The following is a 21,705-nucleotide window of genomic DNA, read 5'->3' as shown; positions in this document are numbered from 1 at the left end:
AAACCCCTCTGTCAGTTCTATCATGGCTAGCGCACAAACTCCCACTCACCATCTGCCGCCAGACTGATGGATTGCCTCTAATAAACTCCCATTTTGGACTCAGCCGGCAAATTAATCTTCTCTCGTCTTCTAAATACAGGATCCTGCATATATCACTATAGGGATGTTTTATTAAGTACCTTTTTTTCCCTTTTTCTTTTTCTTCCCTCCCAAAGCCTTGAAGTATGCTGTGCAAGCGTTTGCTACATAGCACGTAAGTCGCGCTCTAACAAGTAAATTATACCTCTGTTATAGATTTCACGGTTAAGTGAATTAGTATTAGTTATCAGTCAGGTAGACGGTTAGAAAGAACTATAAAGGGACTATTAAAAATAAAAAAAAACTAACCTACATAAAAAAAAAACAATTAGTAGTTCTGTTCGAGTGACTTTATCTCGTTGACTCTTTTTTTCTCTTTTTTTTTTGTTCACCAGATAGGAAAGCTTGTGGAGCTCAGGAGCAGGGGATCTCTGGGCTGGCTTTATTCACGTTTCCAGGGTTCTTCCTCAACAAGTGTGCACTCCGCCGCTGCAGAGCCGTTAGTGGCTGAGGTTACCTGCAAGCAGTTAGCATCCACATCTAAGCACAGCATCAGAGGCACACATACAGTAGTATACACTATAGGGCATTAACGAAAAAGTCGACAAGTCGACTCAGTCGTCTTCATTACACAAGTCGACTCCCACCAGCGAAAGTCGAAGTTGAAAAAAATAATAATAATACTTTCTATTGTGAAAATAGATGCAAGGCGTTGTGAGCATGTAGATATGCTATTTTCACAATTTCTGCCTCTATATATTTCACAATTTGGACAATGTTTAATTTGCCATTTTAGAGGTATTAAGAAGTCCTTACATTGGCACTTTAGAAATGTGAAGATACCCTCTATACATTTAAACTTTATGTTGGTGTGTTTACAGTTGAATGAGAAAACAATGTTTCACATTGGGGACCCCCCAAAATGATTGGGGGGTCGTGTGTGATGTGATGACGTCATCAAACGATAAAGTCGACTTCAACTCAACCTTTTACTGAGTCGAGTCGACTTGCAAAAATCACAAGTCGTTAATGCCCTAATACACAAGTAGCCTGTCGTCATTGCTGGCAGAAACCTTGTACGTCCAAAAACCATAGTGGTGGAAGAAGTCTCAATACTGAATCACCCGGCCTGTACCTAACCTAAGTGTATAAGCTATTGGTATCAAAAGTACTACCAAAGTATTGGTATAATTTACTTAAAAGTACCAAAAGTAAAAGTACTCATTATGCACAGTGTCCCATTTCAAATGTTCAAATGTATAAAAATCTTTAGAAAATCGTGAGGCATTATGAGCTTGTAGATCGTCTATTTTTAAATCGCTGAAAGATTTTTACATGCAACCTGATGGTCGCTTATCTCCCGATTTAGGGAGTCTTACTGGTAACACGTAGCACAAGCTTGTAGATGGGCAGTTTTGTTGCTGCTTTTGCACAACATTGTCATAAAACAATGCATAAAATAGGGAATTCATTAATGTAAAAATTTAATATGGAAATACAAAGTTTCTGCCCGATGGCGACGCCAACGTTCACGATCTTAGATAAACAATTTGTTGCAAAGAAACAGTCCAGACATGGTATAAAATGGTCTGATGTTTCAATGCATCCGTCTCTAGAACATAAACATGCATAGAGTGGGATTCTAAAACTCATGGGCAAGCACTGGTGGCTAGGGATGAGTATCGTTCACCTTTGAATCGATACGATACCTTTTTCGATACCTGGGAATCGATACGATACCCTTTTCGATACCATTTTTGATACTTTTTTATTTAAGTTTAACTGCAGTTAAACTTAACTGCGTGGCGGTGGCGGAGCAGAGAGTATAGACATTGGATAATCATCATAATAATAAACATTATAGGCTATTGTCGGCTATTTTCCACAGTAACGAGTGTAGCCTACTAAAGCAGTCATTAAACTCTCAGTAGCCCAACTGTTACAGATGCGACCGGCCAGGGGTGCGTTCCAGAGTATCGAAACGAGGTATCGTTCGTTTTTACGTGAACCGATACCCGATAGTATCGCCGTCATGCAATCGATACGATACCATTAAAAGTAACGCAGACGATACCCATCCCTACTGGTGGCCATGCATCTGATAATCCTAAGAGTGTTAGCAGACTTTCTTTTACTGACCTGAGAACAAAGTACATATTTACAATAACCACAAAATGAACATGCAACAAAATGTACAAACATGCAAGGCATATGTACAGTGTATACACAGAGAATATAGATTAAATACAAAAAAAATACAAAACACTACACTACTTTTAGTATGTACAAAAAGGTTAATAAGCAAGGCGTTCTATAGCGTTTTGAATCTTTAAGAACAGCAATGCTAGTCCATGTTATTTACAGCCAACAACTAACAGAAACGGGAAGGTGGAAATTGCAAGCTTTTGTGCCCATGTTTCATTTTAAATCGACCATCGACAGACAGCATTCCAGCATGTGGGGATAGCTTCTTCTCTGTTGCTAGGCAACACCTTCCATCCTTTAATAAATGAACAGGCTCATTAGCAGACCTTTGCAGTCAGGGTGTGTCTGAAGGAACTAGCACTGTGAGCGCCCATAATATTACCTCCTAATCCTGGAGTTCATTCAAAGTGGGGATTCGTTTTTATATTGTGCGAAGTTGCTTTGCCGGTTTCATTTTAACAACAAACAACAACTTCTCACAATGGGCAGAAATAGCTGGTGTTGAATGGAGAGCCATGTGACTGGCGCTGACTCAGGCGCCGTATGGAGACTGTGAAGAGTGAATATATGCACTGCTAATTGGATGCGGTATAGCACATTTCTGCCATAACCCCCACAGCAATGTCTTCCTTCTTTAAACAAATCTTGTGATAAAAAATGTATATTCATTAATACGGAGCAAATTAAAATAATTAACATCAATGGCCTTCTCTCAGACACACACACATAGCAAGGGGTCATTTAATGACGCCATAAATAAACCCTCAAAATCAGGGGGGGTAATAGAGGTAAGAGAGCAGAAAGCAGAACAACTCTGGATCTCTGCCTCTCCAATTGATATATGCGGATTTGGGAGCAGGTATTAGTTAGTGACCCTGAATAGATGGTTAGTTTAGCTCATAATTCCTCAGGGAGCGTAGCAGTACCACAATTACATAGCACTCCCTTTCTGTTAAACCCCCTATTTTGCATTGCGTTGAGCATGGATCAGTTTCCATCCAAATTGCGAGGATTTGCTGTACAGCCACTTCGGAAAGTCTTTCTCACTTGTGCAATATGTCGGCACCTCCTTTGCAAAGCGCCTTTCTAAAGCTCCCCCTAAGACCTATCCATGCTTGCCACTGTGGAGGATTATCCACCGCAAGATGACCAGTAGTAGTTACGCTAATCTCGCTTTGGACTGGCCGTGGTCTGTTGAGGCGCATGTGAAAGGGCAGAGCTGGATTGTATAATAATTTATTCCCCTTGATTATCCACATAACGCACCTTGGGCTTTAAAGAACACAAAAGCTGCTTTTCCAGGGGAATAAACAGAGAAATAAATAAGCATGCATTTTATTTGGGTTAAATTTAAAATTATTTAAAAAATGTATTTATTCACATTGAGCTGTACAAAGATGCAAGAAAAAAGAAGAAAGAAAGAAAGAAAAGAAGAACACAGCACAGACGCAGAATGAGCATGCAACACGCAACAGGGTTAAATACAAGTCTCTATGTCCGGAAGCATTAGTGGTACCTTGCACTCATCTACTACGACTGTATTGTTAGCTGTGGCGGTGGTGGTAGCGCTAGCACTAGCGGTAGCCGTTAAGACGCACTGGTTGGAGTTGTTTTCGTGGTGGTTCTTCATGTCGTCATAGTAAGACGGGGTCTTGGTGGTCATCATCTCGATGTCGTCCGACTTGGCCGCTTGCGCGTCAAGCTCGTCCAGCTCCGCCTTGGACATGTGGTATACGATGCCTGCACCGTAGGAGTCGCCCACCACGTTCACGGAGGTCCTGAATCGGTCCCTGTTCAGAAGATTGGGTTGGAGGAGAGATTTTAGTCAGATCAAATGTCTTCTATTTTAGATGTATTTATTTATTTTTAGAATACAGGTCTCAAAGTGGAACTCACAGTAGCCAGTCCACTGCGACCAGCAAACTGATGTCTTGGGTCGGCAGGCCTACAGCAGTAAGGATCAGCAACATGGTGACCAGGCCGGCACTGGGAATACTAGCGGCACCAATGCTGGCCAAGGTAGCCGTCATACTGGACAGAATCACATGACAGAAGAGAAGTCAGTGTAAAATCTATCAATTATTATACTTTCTGCTATGTGGGCCTATTGTTTCTTTTAAAAATATATAGTGCTGTCAACCTGGTTGCTGGTCAGTATCAATATCATGGTCAGTATCATGTCAGTATCGTGTCAGTGTCATGGTCAGTATCATGTCAGTGTCATGGTCAGTATTATGGTCAGTATCATGTCAGTATCATGGTCAGTATCATGGTCAGTATCATGTCAGTTTCGTGTCAGTGTCATGGTCAGTATCGTGTCAGTATCACGTCAGTGTCATGGTCAGTATCATGTCAGTATTATGGTCAGTATCATGGTCAGTATCATGGTCAGTATCATGGTCAGTATCATGGTCAGTATCACGTCAGTGTCATGGTCAGTATCATGGTCAGTATTATGGTCAGTATCATGTCAGTATCATGGGTAGTACCATGGTCAGTATCATTTCAGTGTCATGGTCAGTATCATGTCAGTATCATGTCAGTATCACCAACCTGAATGTTATTATTCTACACACTTACTAATTGGCTGTACAAATGACTACACTAAAATCTAAAATCAATGTTATTTAACACCATTTGGTTACATTTGTAAACTTCACCTTAACAGTAAGCTCACTAGTATTCATGGACCATACGAACCAATGTGAATTAAATCTAAGAATTACACATAATCTAGATGTCGGGAGATGAATTGCAATCATATACCACATATTTATGGTTATATTACCTGACAGTGATGATCTGACCAGGGTCTAGGTCGATACCATTCATTTGGGCAATGAAGATGGCAGCCACAGCCTCATAGAGAGCGGTTCCATCCATGTTGATTGTGGCACCGACTGGCAGCACGAAGCGAGTGACTCTCTTGTCAATGCCCAAGTTCTCCTCCAGGCAACGGAAGGTGACAGGCAGTGTGCCAGCACTTCAGAGAGACAGAGAATTGTGGGATTACAAGGGGGGAAAAGTGGCACTGAGTTACTAGGGCCCAAGGTGGAGGGGCCTTAATTATTTTATACTTAAGCTATAGAAAAATAGCAAATATACAAGCTCACAGCACGTCACCGAGTGCAGCGTTGCGAGATTGTAAATCTGCTATTTTTGAAAAGTCATGAAAATCTTTGAATATATGTATTTTTTAAGTGAACTTTTGTAACTCAAATTTTGATTCTGCGGGGTCCCTGGAACTAAATATTTTGAGATGGGGATCTGTGGCCAACTACATATCATTTTGGGAGTCCTTGACATGAAAAAGTTTGAGCGCCACTAACATAGAAACATAGGTTTTTCAAAAAAAGGATTCGAAATATTCAAAGACTTCAAAAATAGCAGATCTTCAAGCTTGCAGCACGGGACTCGGTGCCGCGCTGTATCTGCTATTTTTCAATAGTTAAAGCACAAAATAATGCGTAATAATGCGTTCCCAGTCTAAATGGGTTAAACCCCCTCCCCCTATGAAGAACATTCATGAGGGAACCGCAGTGAATACTTGTAGCCAGGGCCCAGAATTTGGTGTGACACCCCTGTGTCTACTAAATGTATCTGTACCTCAATCTGTAAGGCCTTTATACACTTTAAGAGCACTCTGGATAAGAGTGTCAGCCTAAAGTGTAACTTTTCATTCAGAACAAGGTTGATTTTTTTTAACTGCAAATAAAGGCATCAAAATGTTTGAATGAGATTGTATCAATAGTTTTTGTATCAATTGATACTTTTCAAATCAATTGTTTATCACATCCTCGGTAAAATCATATTTCTAGAAGTGGTGGAGCGTCACTCCAATGGGCTCCCCTTCACTACACCTCTGCGTATACTGTAGATCCTTTACACTGAGTTAAATGAACACAGATTTCATTGTATATGCACTCCTCAATACACACTACTGACCTGGAAGCTGTCCCCAGGGCAGTGACCCAGGCCTGGAATATGCCAAGGAAGAAGGTGAAGGGGTTTTTCCTGACGATGACAAAGTATATGCTGGGCAGGAAGATGACACCGTGGATGATCAGGCCAACAATCACTGTCACCATGTACATGCCCAGCTGTCTGGCGACCACCTCCAGGTCTTTGATGGAGATGATCTTACCACAGATCAGGCAAGCAATACCAAAGGGAGAGTACCTGATGAAGAGACAGAGCTGTCGTTAGTTTTAAATATAATCGATCAACCAACAGGAGGAACATTATTCACTTTTATGTTTATGTTATTATGTTAGCATATTCGACTGTTGGTGGTGACTCCCTTGTTTACTTTATTTCTCTTAATCATCTACAGGTTCAGTATGTTAAAGTCACTTTAATGATACAGTGATGTTAGCTAAATCAATGAAGCATTCATGTTTCAATGATATAAACCTTTATCACTTTCAACCCTATTTTGGGGTGAAACTTCAACTGGTCAACTACTCTTTTTGCTATTCATTGTATGACTAAGTAGGTACAGTATATAGGGCTTAAAGGGAACATAATTTCTGGTATATCTAATCATTTTCCAGTCCACAGAGATCCCCCGCAGTGTTACTGACCACATGATCAAGAGGACAAGTTTCATTACAATCTCGTTGAGGATGTTGAAGAACTCGATCATGAGTCTGGCTCTCTCTCCCATCTTGCCCATGCAGATGCCAAAGGCAATAAAGAAACCAATCAAGCCTGCAGAAAAACATTAACAGACTGAATCAAAGCTGTGAATGTAAATGTGGACAGTTTAGAAGACAGAAGATAATCAAGTTAATGAGACAAAAAACAACCAAGGAGATAAACTGGTCCACAGTTGAGCTTTAGCATTTGAAGGTCAATTCACAACAAGCACTTTAACTATATTGATCACCATTGGTTATAGTTGAGGTGTGGACTCTGTGGTGCGGACAATATCTTTATAGTTATAGTTATGGTGCTTGGTGTGGACACACTAGACAGCCATCTAGAGTATTATTAAATTGTTCGGTAAATCTATATCTTGTCACTGCATCTAGAATGTGAAGGAAAGTGATATACCAAGGACGTTCATGCCATTCTTCATCTGAAGTGTTTTTTTGACGATAAACTGTGGCTCTTTGGTCAAGTTTGCGACCAAACTCTCCACGGCAGTGGTGGCGGTGGCATTTAATTCCTCTTCTATAACCTCCACCTTCTTTGTGACCGTTTGTATCTGTGGTGAGAGAGGAAACATTATTGGAGGTTGAATTGTAGCATTAATTGGGCCAACTGTACCAAGTAAAGTGAATTACAATACACCTAACCCACAACCCTAACCCATTTTTTCACATAACTTGAGGGTCCGTTCCCAGTTCGATCCCAGGCTCCCCCAGAGTTGCTGTCGAAGTGTCCTTGACCTTGAGCAAGACAACGAACACCTAATTGCTCCCGATGAGCAGGTTGGTGCCTTGCATGATTTCCTTCGCCATTGGTGTATGAATGTGTGTGTGAATGGGTGAATGTAATGCACAATCATTGTAAAGCGCCTTGGATATAGATGCTATACAAATGCACCATTTACTATTTTATCCTGCTGTTCTTATTTCAATATTATTACAGGAATCAACCCACAGAGCTAGTCCTTCCACGTGCCAGATTGGTTTACCTCCCAGTCCCGGCAGTAGTTCCAGAGCGGCGGAGTGAGTGTCCCTGTCTTTCCCTAATAGGACTGATCGTGGGTAGCTACTGGGATGTAAGTCGGGTCACCTGGACGAGGGGTATGATGTTGCGAGACCCGAAACGCTGATAGATTTTACTCTATTACACTGCCTTCTGTAATCTTGGCATCTTTGAAAATTAGGGCTCTGCTTTCCAAGAAAATAAATAAAGGTTGAATGAATGAAGTGATTGCATAACATAAACCATCAAATCTTTGCGCTAAATATTGAATATTGTGCAGACCATAAATTAGTCTTTGATTACATACCACTCATTCATAAAACTGCCAGTGAATTTGTGTGTGTTGCCTTTTTTCCCCGTTTACGCATCGGCCCAATTACCTGCTGGAAGCAAGCCTGCACCAGGTTCTCCGGGAACAGGTTCCTGATCAGATCGAAGAAGGCGTCCAAGCTGGAGACGTCATCGTTCTTCTCTCCCTCGCCCAGACCCTCCTTCAGCTTGGGGTTGCCGGGGTGGATGATGAGCACCAGGATGACTCCCAGGACAGCAGCGATGATAGTGGTGGACATGTAGTATACCATAGCCCTGGTGCCCAGGCGACCGCTGGATTTGGCGTCCAGGCCAGCCAGACCTGCAGCCACAACGAGCAGGATTTGTGTTTTAGGAGTGCAAGTTTTTTCTGAAAAAACTATGTTTCTATTTCAGTGGTGCTCAAACCTTTTCATGTGAAGGACCGCCAAAATGATATGTATTTGGCCACGGACCCCCATCTCAATATATTTAGGTCCAAGGACCCCCCCCCCCCAGAAAGCAAAATTTGAGTTACAAATGTTCGCTTAAAAAATACATATATTCAAAGATTTGCACACATTTTCACAACTATCTACAAGATTGTTAGATCTACAGGTTTGCGGCACGGTACTCAGTGCCGTGCTGTGAGCTTGTATCTGCTATTTTTCAATAGCTAAAGTATAAAATAATTAAGGCCCCCTCCACCTTGGGCCCTAGTAACTCAGTCCCACTCAGTAACTCAGTTCCACTCACCCTTATCTCCTCACAGGAGATAAGGCTGAAGTCCAAATATGGACCAAACACTACTATCAGAACATAGACCCATTTTGTTGAATTAAATGAAATCACTTACCTACCTTTAACTGAACGAATCGATTTAAACGAAGTATAAACAAATAACATTTTCAAAGCAGATACAAGCTCACAATACAAGGTTCTCCTATTGATGCTATTTTTGCACGACAACATTGTGCAAGGAAGTATGACATATAGGGCTTGTATGTGTGTATTGTGCCTGGTAATGATTCTGCGTGGGAGTGTTGACTCAATATTCCAGAGCATGACAGGCAGAATGCAAACACCCAATTAAGTTCTAAATAATGATTTTTAAATCATTGATTGATAGTATTCATTGAATAGTTGAATGAAACTTCTTGAACGTAAAAGTCTTGTATTTCTATGTTCATCTTCTAGTTTTAGTGGTTCAATGTTCATGTCTTCCCCAGCTTATCTCATGTGTAATCAGCCCTCATGTGTTTATATTAGTTTTCTTCCCCAGTCAGGGGAAGAAACCTGAATTAAAACAACCAACCATGGGTTTTGAAAACTGCCTGTGCTTCAAAGGATCCAAAGCCATTGTTATTTAGTCTTTTGTTGATACTTTTCAAACACAAGCAGAGTTAAGGGCCCTCCAGATGAGCAGCGGTTGCCGCAGGGGCTCCCGCTAGGATCAGCGGCGGCCGCGCCGCGGTGATACACAAACGCGGTATTTCACAAAGATGAACACAATCCATCTCTCGGCGCCCGCGTGTGCATGCATGAACGGGCACGCTCGCAGGGATTTCAAGGGACTGCGCCCGCTCGCCGCGCCCCCTCTAAACTTCTCCGCGTGGCCGAAATAGCCGTCCGCCTCCCATTGAAAATGAATTACTGGGAGGCGGTGACCGCGTACCGTCTGGAACCCCCTTAAAGCACATTCAACCTGACGTCTCTAATGGCCTGTCATTCATAATAGGTGAAATTCTTCCATAAATATTCACAATTTTCAAAAAATATAAATAAAATGTATAATAAAACAAAAAGTTATTAAAACTAGGAATCCAAAACAATATCCAAAATCCCAGACGATATCTAGTCTTATATCACAATATCGATATAATATCGATATATTGCATATCCCTACCAGGTTGTACCTGTGATCAAACTGGAGATGATGAGTGGCAGGATTAACATCTTCAGCATCCTCATCAGGATGTCTCCAGGGAAGGCTATCACCATGACGATGTCTGGGTGAATGGGGGAGGCCATACGAAGCATACATCCGAATACAGCTCCCAAAATCACACCTGAAATGAGAGCGAGAGAGGGACAAGACGTAGACATTTTGCCCAGATTAAGGAATGCAGTCAACTCAAGTCACCTATAATTACATAGCACATTTAAAAACAACAAAAGTTGACCCAAAGTGATTTCCAATCAAGGCCAATAACATGGTAACCAAAATTGTTCATAATCCCTACAAACAAGACAACTAGAGTGTAAAACATATGAAACACAATACACATGTAAAATCAAGAGCAAGTCGTATTGATGATTTATTGTATCATGTGTATGTCTTTATATGTACTGTATGTTGTATGTCTTGACAAATTGAATACATAGGACCACTATGGAAACAAACCTTCAGTGCTTTTTGTGTTATTGCGACCAAAGGTTGCAGTTTACTATGAGGAACGGCACATCATGTCCGTGTCCGTGTACGCTTTTTTTACAGTCTATGGGTTTTGAGCATGAGCACTGAGCTCATGCTTGCTTCAATGCATGAGGAGTGAGAAAGCCGCTTCTTATCACCTGACAGGGGGAAGTTTCTCCGGTAGGACGTAGCACGTGGAAGCAACACGTTATTCCAACCAGTTCCTTTCCCTTCCTTTTGTGTTATTATTTTAGCATTGTTGTAACTGTACCTCTGTATTTTTTGCAAACTGTTAATAAAGTATTCAATCAATCAATCAATCTTTATTAAAAGCTAGAGAAAACTTTAAATTGTGTCTCTTAAAATTTGAGGGATGGGTGAAATCCCATATCCAATCCACGCAAGTAATTGGATATACAGTGTATTTGCAACCCTATTGTGGGCACTTCATAGAAGATCTACGAGAGCGTGAATAAATGACAACACTGCTTTCTCTCCTTAAGAGCTGATCCGTGCTCCTTATCGATTCGGTTGTGTGGAGCAGTGCGGGATGCTAGTGGGTGGGGGAGATAAAAAACTGAAAATCTACTGCGGTGTGAGAGAGAGGCTCAAAGCAGATTAAGATCAGATGTCTGTGAAGCGTTGGGGAGTAAGCAGCACATCAGTAGTTCTCACACTGTCTGGCGGAGCATCTGTACTCCCTCCAGCGCCAACAGGTTTTCAAGGAAAGCTTCACGTTGGCAAGGAGTTTCTTTCTCATTTGAAGTACAATCTGTGTTCTTCAGGGGAAGAGTGAAGGGTTCTTAGCTCATCTCCTATTTGTCCTCTAAGTCAGTGGTTCTAAACGTGGATTCCAGGGACTGTGGGTTCCTTTAGGGGGGGTCTATCTTGACCCATACAAATCTGTAACTCTGACAGTGAACGGGTCCATTTGGTTCCATTTTGTACACTGTCAGAGTTAAGGGGAGACCTTGAAATTTGAAAGTTTGAGAAACACTGCTCTTAGTCTAAGGGATGTATTTTAACAACCTATTTTGAAATATAATTTCAAAACCTCTCAGAAAAATCTAGACAATAGCTGAATCTACAAGCTGTAGATTTTTAAAATAGGGCTTAAGTGGATAATAGAGAGACCAAAGCTTTCCTCCCAAGCCCCTGTTTAGCCCTCTGGTCTCTCTTTTCACAATTCTTTTTTTCTTTATACCACCAGTGCTTCTTCTGACCTCTGTGTGCTCTGACTCCCTGCAGTCCTGTCTGTACTCGGGCCCTGTGGTTGGGTCACTCTGTCTTGTCCCTCTCACAGACAAAGCATGGCCTGAACCCAAAACCTTGGCGCCCCCCAGGGGTTGCACTTCCTCTGCCACCGCTCTGCTGCCAAAGACTGGGAGGCCGTTTATTAGCACACACTATAATCACATCCAATCCAGCTTCCTTAAATTTGGAAGCGGTCCTCTGTGCCTCGATTTATGCCGTACAGTCTAGCGGTGCCCTGTGGATTCTGCTGACCCATTGGACTTGGATGGCACTGAATTTCCTGTTCAATAGAGTGTGCCTTCTCTTGAGCCCTACTGCAAACCCACTCCAAGTCAGGGCCCGATCTGCCAAGTGACAGATGATCAATGATTGTATTGGCTTTAACATTTCAGGGGTGTACTGCCAAGTGTGATGTACTGTGTGATGTACTGCACACACACACACACACACACACACACACACACACACACACACACACACACACACACACACACACACACACACACACACACACACACACACACGAAACACACGAAACACATGAAAGCTGTACGCACACTCGCACAGTCCACACATACTAACACAGCCATGTGTAATTAATGACATTGTGCACTGGTAATTCCTTAAGCCCAACTGAATTAAAACAAATTCGCTATGACTTCATATTGAAATTTGTGCCCTTTGATCATTTAATTAAAACACCTCCCCCAGCATAGTGAATAACTCTCATAACTGCAATTCTTATGCACCACAAGGGACCATTTGTGTGCTCAGTGACATGCTCTGTGTGCAGTAGGTGGCACTGGGCTGGAGAAGGTCACAACCACTGCTGCTACTCTGGGAATCTCTACATATTAAAAGGGATAGTTCACCCCTAAATTACTTTTTTCCTATCGATTACTCACACCCATGGAGACTTGAATTCGTGGATATTTCTTAGTATTTGTCGCATTCCTAAGCCAATAATTTTAGGAGACTCTTTGTGTCTCCATAGGGAACCACTGCTGGCCATCAAATTATTGGTTTAAGAATGCGACAAAAACTAAAAAATATCCATGAATTCAAGCCTCCATGGGTTGAGTAATCGATAGAAAAAATGGATTTCATTGGGTGAACACCTGTTTACAGCCTGATCTAAAGTGGTGAGTGTTTGAGTGGTGAGAAAGAAAAAAGAAAGCAAGAAAGCAAGAAAGAAAGAAAGAAAGGCCTACTAACCGAGAATAGTGAGTGTGAGCAGCAGGTTCTTGCACAACTTGGAGCAGATTTTGGCACATTTGTTCTGAGGTCTGGCCTCGATGGGCTCCAGATGACTCTCGTGCATCCTCACCTCCACTTGCTTAGGCATGTTGTTGGCACTGGGAGAGAAGGGAGGGAAAGGAAACATTACTGTGATGCACTGTACATTGCAGACAGAATACAATTGCATATTCACCACCTCAGCACGGTTCCTGGTTAAAAACAACATTGAACATTCAATCAGAACAACATCAAGATTCAAGAGCTTCAAGAAGTTTATTGTCACAAGGATGTACTGGATGTAATCTTTATAACATGCACTGTGAAAAACCTAGGTTGGGGTGCTCCATAATATATAGAATAGAAACAGTACTTCTGTTCTGTTCTGATCAAATACATACCGTCGTTGTCAGGTGGAAGGAAATCTTGTATGTCCAAAACCTTCCCTTTTTTTATTATTTTAAAAACGATTTAAAATAGTGAACATAGCTGATCTGCTTGTAGATCTGCTATTTTCAATACCTTTGTGAGACAATTTTGTATGATGAAGTAGGGCTTTAATTTACGAGGTTTCTTCCCGACAGTGACGGTATCAAAGTTTGGTCGGTCACCTGTTAGCTTAGCTATAATGTCTGGTAGTTACGGAACAACATAACTAGTATAGTAGTAACATCATTTTAACACACAAGGAGCTGGAAACTGTCATCCATGCTTTTTATCACCTCTCGGTTGGACTATTGTAATTCACTTTATCATGGGCAGACTCAGTCCACTCTATCCCATCTACAAATGGCCGAGAACTCAGATGGCAGACTCTTGACTGGAACTAGGAAGAAAGAGCACATTCCCCCGGTTCTGTTCCAACTGAACTGGCTACCAGTGAATCATCGCATTGATTTAAAATTTTTACTTTCTTTTTAAAGCCTCAAACAGCCCTGCGCCACAGCACATCTCCGATCTGGTTTCTGCACCTCCTGCCACCAGGGTACTTAGGTCATCCTCCCAAATGCTCCTTGCTGTTACCCCAACAGTCTTATTGCTAAAGGTGACCGGGCCTTTTCAGTTAATGGCCCCACACTCTGGAACAATCTTCCACTGCACATGAAGTCCACTGCACTTTGGGTCAACTTCTGTGACTTGAGTAATGCTATATAAGGTATGTAGTGTCCAAGGGTTTTGACCTGTCTCCTAGCAACATGAGAGCATTCAGATGAAACACTCATCTTCCACATAGCAGATGGAAGATGATTGCTTGGAGCGTAGGAACTCAAACAGCCCTGACATATCCCTTCACGCAGTACAGTATGTGGCACATTTCAAGGCTTTGTGGCTTTACTTCTATATAAGAAATGTGTACATATGTTTTATGCATTATGTAGTAATCTCAAATGAAGCTTTAGCTGTCCTTCACCAAAAAAAGTAAAAAAAAAAAGGATTACATATTGGATCATGAAACAGCAATTTGTGGAAAGATTATCACTGTCTGTATCAAATTCTATGAAGAATTATGATTTACAATCTAAAATACTGCATGGATTTAAGATCTTGGGTGTAATCTTTATGACCACAAATAATCTCTACGAACACGCACAGTAAAATCCATTGTTAATTTATCAATTTGTTACTGTACAAATGGACTCTTACAGGCCCATTTGGTAACATTCGTACACTGTCAGAGATAGTCAAAAAGGCCACCGGAGAGTGTTTGTGGCCTTTTGAAACACAGTTGGGAATGAGAACCAGAGAGTGAAGTACAGACACTGGAGTGTGGAAATCACTTGTTACTTGAGAATGAGTAAATTGCTGACTGTTTGGATTAATGCATCCTCATAATATCTCTCTCTCCCTCCCTCCCTCTCTCTGTCTCTCTCTCCCTCTCTCTGAAGTAACTGCCTTGTCTTCCTCACTCTCGCTCTCTCTTTCTCTATTACATACAGCAGGTGTCAACCCTTTTTGACAAGAGTTCGACATGACAGAATGATGAAAAAACGAATGGAATATTGTGGTGACAAAAGGATTTGTCAAGCTACCCATTTAAATGAATAGAATGTGATTGCTCAATACAGGCAGCACAAAGCTAGTTTCCTCTTGGTCCGCAGAGGTTGGGAATGAGTTTGTTAGAGAGACAGAAGCCAGCTGTGTCTATCATCACACAGCGGTTAGGCAGCTGTAAGAATCACTTTGGACAGAGAGAGAGAAAGAGGGTGGCTAAACAGATTGACGATTGTTCATATTCCACACCCCCTTTATTGCAGAGACAATCCATTACATATTTTAGCATTTTAGACATTTTCCTTTGTATTGATAATATAGTGAGGTGCCAATGTCTCTATTTGGCCTATTCAGGAGGGCCGCATTGATGAGGGACAAAGGGATGTCAAAGATGAAACACTGCGTGACTGAGTTTAACCCTTCACCTCACCCCTGGGGTTAGCCATAACAAAGTCAACAAATGGCCGTCTCAATAGCTTCTATATAACATTGTTTTGTCCCCTCACCCTTCAACCCGTGGTCCTTCAGAGAGAGACTGCGGATGCTTTGTAGATATTAATCATTTTTAACTTGACAAGCATTTTCAAAAACAGAAAGCAGATCAGAGTGGGGGGACAGGGTGTGAGAATCGCAGCATATTTGGAAAAGCTTCCGGCCCACACAGGGCTCCTTTATTTGGCCGTTGTTCCCGTGAAAGTAGTCATTAGCGATTATCCACAGATTCCACACGTACGTAGGCACATGCACACGTGTGCAAACTCGCACGCACACGCGCACGCACGCACACACACACACACACACACACACACACACACACACACACACACACACACACACACACACACACACACACACACACACACACACACACACACACACACACACACACACACACACACACACACAGTAGATTGGCTATAGGAAGCCCACCTGGCCAGCTTCCAGGCACACAGATGGACCAGCCCCACTCTCTCTTATTCATTTCATATCAGTGTGTGAAAATGAAAGGCAGTACATGCAAGCACCAAGACCATGCAAGCATTTTGCCGTCATCACACTCGACTCAGGCATGTGTCCACAGTTCAGGAGAAGCTGTTTTAATTAGAAGAGAAATGAGGAGGGGGAAGGCGGGGCGCAAAAACGAACATTTACCACGTAATCCCATTCCATGAGACTGATGAAAGTTGTTAATTGAATTCTCCCCTTCCTTTTCCTCTGCCTTTCATTATTTTTAGCACACGGGGAGCGGAAATAGGCAGAAAATCGTTCTGTCACGGCATTCACATTTGTTCCGCTCTCCAACAGTCTCTCCACTATAATGTAGTGGATATTATGGATAGACGAACCCTCACCTTTGCAAATGACGAACGTTTCCATACTGGCTTAAATGTTCTCCTTATTGAACGTTGCATTGCATTAATGCTTGCATGCTCACACACATGTATGCAAACACACGCACGAAAGTAATTACCCCTCCTCTCCCCATCGCTCTAATGGGATCATTTTATAAACCGATTAATCTTAGCTCAGAGCTTAGTCAGATTAATTGAATTACAGGACTGCCGAGACACGAGGCACTGATGAAGGTGTCACTAAAACAAGACGTGCTACATGTATTACCTCAGGAGTCAGGACACATAGCATCCTGACAGATACATACATCAATCATCTCCTGAAAGAATTCACTTTTTTCTCGAATTACTATCACACAATGTATTCAGCATGAAATCATTACTTAAAACCCATTTAGGCCTAGATTTATTGAATGCTTTAACCAGTGAAAAATAGCAGATATACAAGCTCACAGCGAGCTTGTAGATCTGCTATTTTTGAAAAAGTCGTGAAAATTTGTGCAAATCTTTGAATATATGTATTTTCAAAGCAAACGTTTGTAACTCAAATTTTGCTTCTGGGTGGTCCCTGGAACTAAATATTTTTAGATGGGGGTCCTTCAAATGAAAAGGTTTGAGAACCACTGACATGGTAGTCTCTCAAGAACAGACTAACTGAGCTCCAGTTAAGTGAAAAAGACCTTTTCTTTGACGATGGCCGGCCAGATTGCTGACATAGAAACATAGGTTTTTCAAAAAATCTTAGAAGGATTCAAAAGACACTCATAGAATCGGGTCAAAAATAGCAGATCTACAAGCTGCAGCCGCTGTGAGCTTGTATATCTGCTATTTTTCAATAGTTAAAGCATAAAATAATAAATTATACACTATAATGTGTACCCGTTATAAATGGGTTAAAATGCTCCAAGTCTGGTTGCTTATTCTTTCCCAGCAATTATTTAAATGACAAAGTGCAATCCCAAACTCCAGAGAGCAGTGAAGCCATGCACGACGACAGCAGGTGTCATCGGCTCCAACTTGCAAACCAACGAAGCCACTCTTTAGAAAAAACTATCAAAGCAGTGTCATCCGTGGAACCGTGAAATGAGATGTACCGTACTTACTTCATTTCTGGCGGAGTTGAGGTATAAGTGCTATGTACATTCACCAGGGAGCAGCGTTCCAGTCTTTGGTATTTAAGAATGAGCCACAAAAAAAAAAAGGAAAAAATAAATAACACTATTAGGATCAGAGCTGCTCCATCAAAAACGTGCTGTCAGGGATGTCGACACGCAGACGAGGCTCCCCTGTGTAGGCTAGGCTGGTGGAGGCAACCGAGCTCTGCTGACAGCTAGAGGCTCACAGTTGGCAGACGGCTACTCCTGAGCATCAAGGGAGGAGCGGGTCCACCACACACACACACACACACACACACACACACACACACAGAACAGAACCAGACCACAGATCAAAGTCACAGCCTACAGCGACCCGTCCCGAGGTGCCCCGTTCCTGATGGGTCTGTCCCAGAGATGTGGGCCAGACCGCCCGGAACCCCCACCACCATCACCACCACCCCCGCAAACACACCCACCACCAACACCCTCCCCCAGAGGTATACACACGTATACCAGACATCCCCGCCCCCCACCCTTACACACATACAAAGCATAATATACGCACATGTACAGTAGCTCAGGAGATGAAAATCCCTGGAAATGGTAATCCCCCTAGAGAGCCTGCCGTGCGCCCAGACTCATCGTGCAACTGACAGACAGGCAGCTTGCTCCAGATGATCGCGGCGAGGCGCTTGCTAATGGCACAATATGGGCAACAACGTTGTTTTAAGAAGCCTCTCGTCTGACGGCGACCAACTAAAGGCTTAACATCGATAATGCCCTTGACTCTGGAGTCATGGTCGGGCAAAGTATTATGTCACACAACAACCCAGATGGCTCACATGCTTCATGGAACTAAAAGCATGTGAGCTACGCGTGTATGTTATCGCTTCTGCTCCGATCGCCGCAAATGGTGAGGTCAGAAGAGGTCAACACATGTGGGATAAAACCTAGGAAAAAGAGATTCAACTTGGGCCAAGGACAATCACTGCCAGGCCCAATGTACAGAACAGTACGACAGAAAAACCTTGCATTGGTATCAAACACGACACACGTGCACATCTCCTTGTATGGGCCAATTTGTCCGTGACGTCAGTAATCTCCATACATGGAGTTCTGAGCTCATACGGACACTCATACGGACATAGGGACTTACACACAAATCCAGACGTACAAAAAGATTATAACCAATATATGATGAAAGAGACGTAAAATGGCTGAACGTTTCCCAGGAGAATAAATGCTTAATTTCTACAACCGCGTAAAAAAATCAACCAAGCCTTTAGGGATGGGACGATAAGAAAATTTCATATCACGATTATTATGACAAATCGTGATTTACGATATTATCGCGATAATCAAAATCCATTATCCAGGAGCAGAACATTTGCCAAAAAATAGCTGATCGGATTTTTTGGCAAAGATAGAGATTGATAGAGAGTGAACAAAAGACTGTATCAAGTACGTAACTACGTATATATCTTTTACCAGTTATGGAGAGTTTAAATGGAGTTTAAATGGTACCGGATATGCAGCTTGGCAAATAAAAGGTGAATTGATCCCAGTGCATGATGGAGGACGATATCACGATACATTTATCGTGAGTGTTTTTTTATCACGATAAACGATAATATCGCGTATCGTCCCATCCTTACAAGCCTTGCTAAGCCTTGTTCGCGGATGCTTCAACGTATAGATTAACCCCCCCTGTTCAATGCAAAGGGGAAACTCCGGCAGCTCAAAGGGGCCAACGTGAACCAAGCTGGGGGATGGACGGCGTCACGCTGCTTTTACTCCTGCCTCCCAGCAGCATGGGATTCCTAACGTATTGAGCACTATCACATTATTCTAATTAGGGAAATGTGTCGGAAAGCCCCCCCACCACCACCCTCCCCCTCCTCCATTCAAACAAAATGACCAACCAGTGTGACAAAAGCAGAGGAAGGAATGCCATTCCCTATATCACCGGAGGTTGTGTCATGAGAAATCGCTCATCCTAAATCCCTTTGACGTGTCATAACGTCGTTGTCGGGTGTAAACCTTGTATCTCCAAGTTTCTAATTTGCACGTTCTTTCGCAAAGTAAAGCCCTGCTTCATCGTACAAGGGCGTCGCACAAAAGTAGTGAAAACAGCAGATCTACAAGCACACAACGCCTTCCATTTTTAAAATGGAAAATGCAAAACGAACGGTTTTGGACATACAAGGTTTTCACCCGACAACGACGATATGCTCACTCAAAAAAAGGGGGTTTCTCTCCGGGTAAAAGGCACCATTTTGAGGATGAGAGAGACTGGCAGAAAGTTGAGGGAAGGGAAGGGGAGGGGTGACGAGGGAGGGAGAGAGAAAAAGAGAGAGAGAGAGAGGGGGGGGGGGGGGGGGGGGATGGATACTATGCAATGGGTTGGGGGACCAGGGGGGCAACACTACCACCAACCCCCAAGCCAAGAGAGAGAGAGGCCTGGGTGGGGAGGGCAGCCATCATCGCCGCTCTTGGCCGGGACCATGTGAAGCTCTCTCGCTTCCTCTCTCTTCCCCTCTGAGGGGCTTTGTTTCGCACGCAAAAACAGCGGCGGTGGCCCCAACTCGCCCCGCCAAGCGCCGTGTCCAAACTGGCAGGGGCGAGAAAAGGAGGGGGTGAGGGGGGGGGTGGGGGAGGGTATGGCGGGGGCGGGGGGTGAAGCGGGCATGTCCAGAATGCCAGCCCATTCAGGGCCCATGCACTGATGTCATGCCTTGCCCTGTGCCCACCGTGGGAGAGCGAGCGGCGGAGGGGCAGAAGCGCCCACCACCCCCACCCCCTTCCAACCCCACGACACCCCCCACCCCCCCCTCTCTCCCCCCCGTCCCCCTCGCAGTCTCTTTTTTTTCCGGGGGATGAATGAATCTTTCAGAAACGGTGATCCATTGTGTCCCATAATCGACAGCGATTATCCCGATTTTATGCTGCCTTCCCGGAGTGAGGAGGTTCCCTGAGTGCTGGGCTTTGAGAGAGCACCACGATGCAAGCCACCATCAACAGAGGTTGTCCTGGCAACACTCACAGCTTAGAGGGAAGGGGAAGAAATGGGGGGGGGATCACGGCCTCACAAGCTTGAGCACGCCTTGCGCGCGCACACACACACACACACACACACTGTGCAAAAATAGACTGCTGTTTTTACTGGATGCGTGCACAAACACACACACACACACACACACACACACACACAAACACACACACACACACACACACACACACACACACACACACACACACACACACATGCACTTACACTCAAGCACTTATAGGTGGCGTACAGCTTGACAGATTAATAGATTTTGAACAGGAAAGTGACTGGTGCGAAATCAGCAGGGCGGTTAGAAGGGATGATGACAGCCCATGAAGATGGGAGTGAAACATGGACGTTAAGTGTTCAATGCAACAACCAAAGAATTTACTATACAAGGGCTCCGCGTCACAAAATAAAACTCAACTTAACATTCAACCGCGTTCAGCAGCTTAGCGAAAAAACATCCACCGACATGGTTACCGTTGCATGACTGCCGGTATAATTGCTTCCGCCGCCGGCATGCCCAGCACATAATGGCGTGTCTGTACTGTGTGAGCTTACATAATAATTAACAAGTTTCCGTTTTGGACCGTTTGTCTAGCTAATAGCTATACATGTCCAAGCGTCGGTTGTTGGGATACATGCGATGGCACACAGGGGGATGTAAAGGGGGTGTGAAGTTTCCCATTGGTCTCCCGAGGGGCCCGAATGTCCGTTCTCATGCCTGCAGCATCACAATGCACTTGTGAGGTAAAGACAACTGGAGCCGGGCCAGGCTCCGGATATCTCTGGCCCCTCTGGGCCCCACAGCCACTTGCCATGCAGTGGGAAGAGATGGGGCTAACACACACACTGGCTGCCTAGGAGCTGTGAAAAGCTCTCTTAAAGGAAACTCTCCGCAAACACTTGCAGGTTGTGCCGCGCATGGAAAGTGGGAGATAAATCCCGGCATGCGAAGAAAAAGGAAACTTTTGTCGCTCTACAGCTCCCCAATTATGTATTCCATGATGGTTGTCTGGGTGAATGCATTCAGTGGTAGATAGGTGTGTGTGGTCTGTCATGCTTATCTGGATTATCCTG

General features: G+C 43.4%; 1 protein-coding gene across 1 annotated transcript; it reads right to left on the bottom strand.

Annotated features, from left to right (window-relative positions):
* Window positions 1-520: 520 nt before the first annotated feature.
* Window positions 521-17,619, bottom strand: LOC308293920 (excitatory amino acid transporter 2-like; the record flags this gene model as incomplete). Its single annotated transcript, XM_080736581.1, is given in 12 exon segments — window positions 521-595; window positions 3,800-4,073; window positions 4,180-4,314; window positions 5,072-5,266; window positions 6,229-6,462; window positions 6,867-6,993; window positions 7,339-7,492; window positions 8,319-8,569; window positions 10,143-10,295; window positions 13,112-13,251; window positions 17,580-17,602; window positions 17,605-17,619. Coding segments are annotated over 12 exon segments (1,776 nt in total).
* Window positions 17,620-21,705: the final 4,086 nt, after the last annotated feature.

This window comes from Nannobrachium achirus, assembly GCF_963921795.1.
Source record: "Nannobrachium achirus genome assembly, chromosome: 11".
NCBI lineage: Eukaryota > Metazoa > Chordata > Actinopteri > Myctophiformes > Myctophidae > Nannobrachium > Nannobrachium achirus.
The sequence above is the reverse complement of the archived record's forward strand: the minus strand, read 5'-3'. Positions and strand labels throughout refer to the sequence as shown.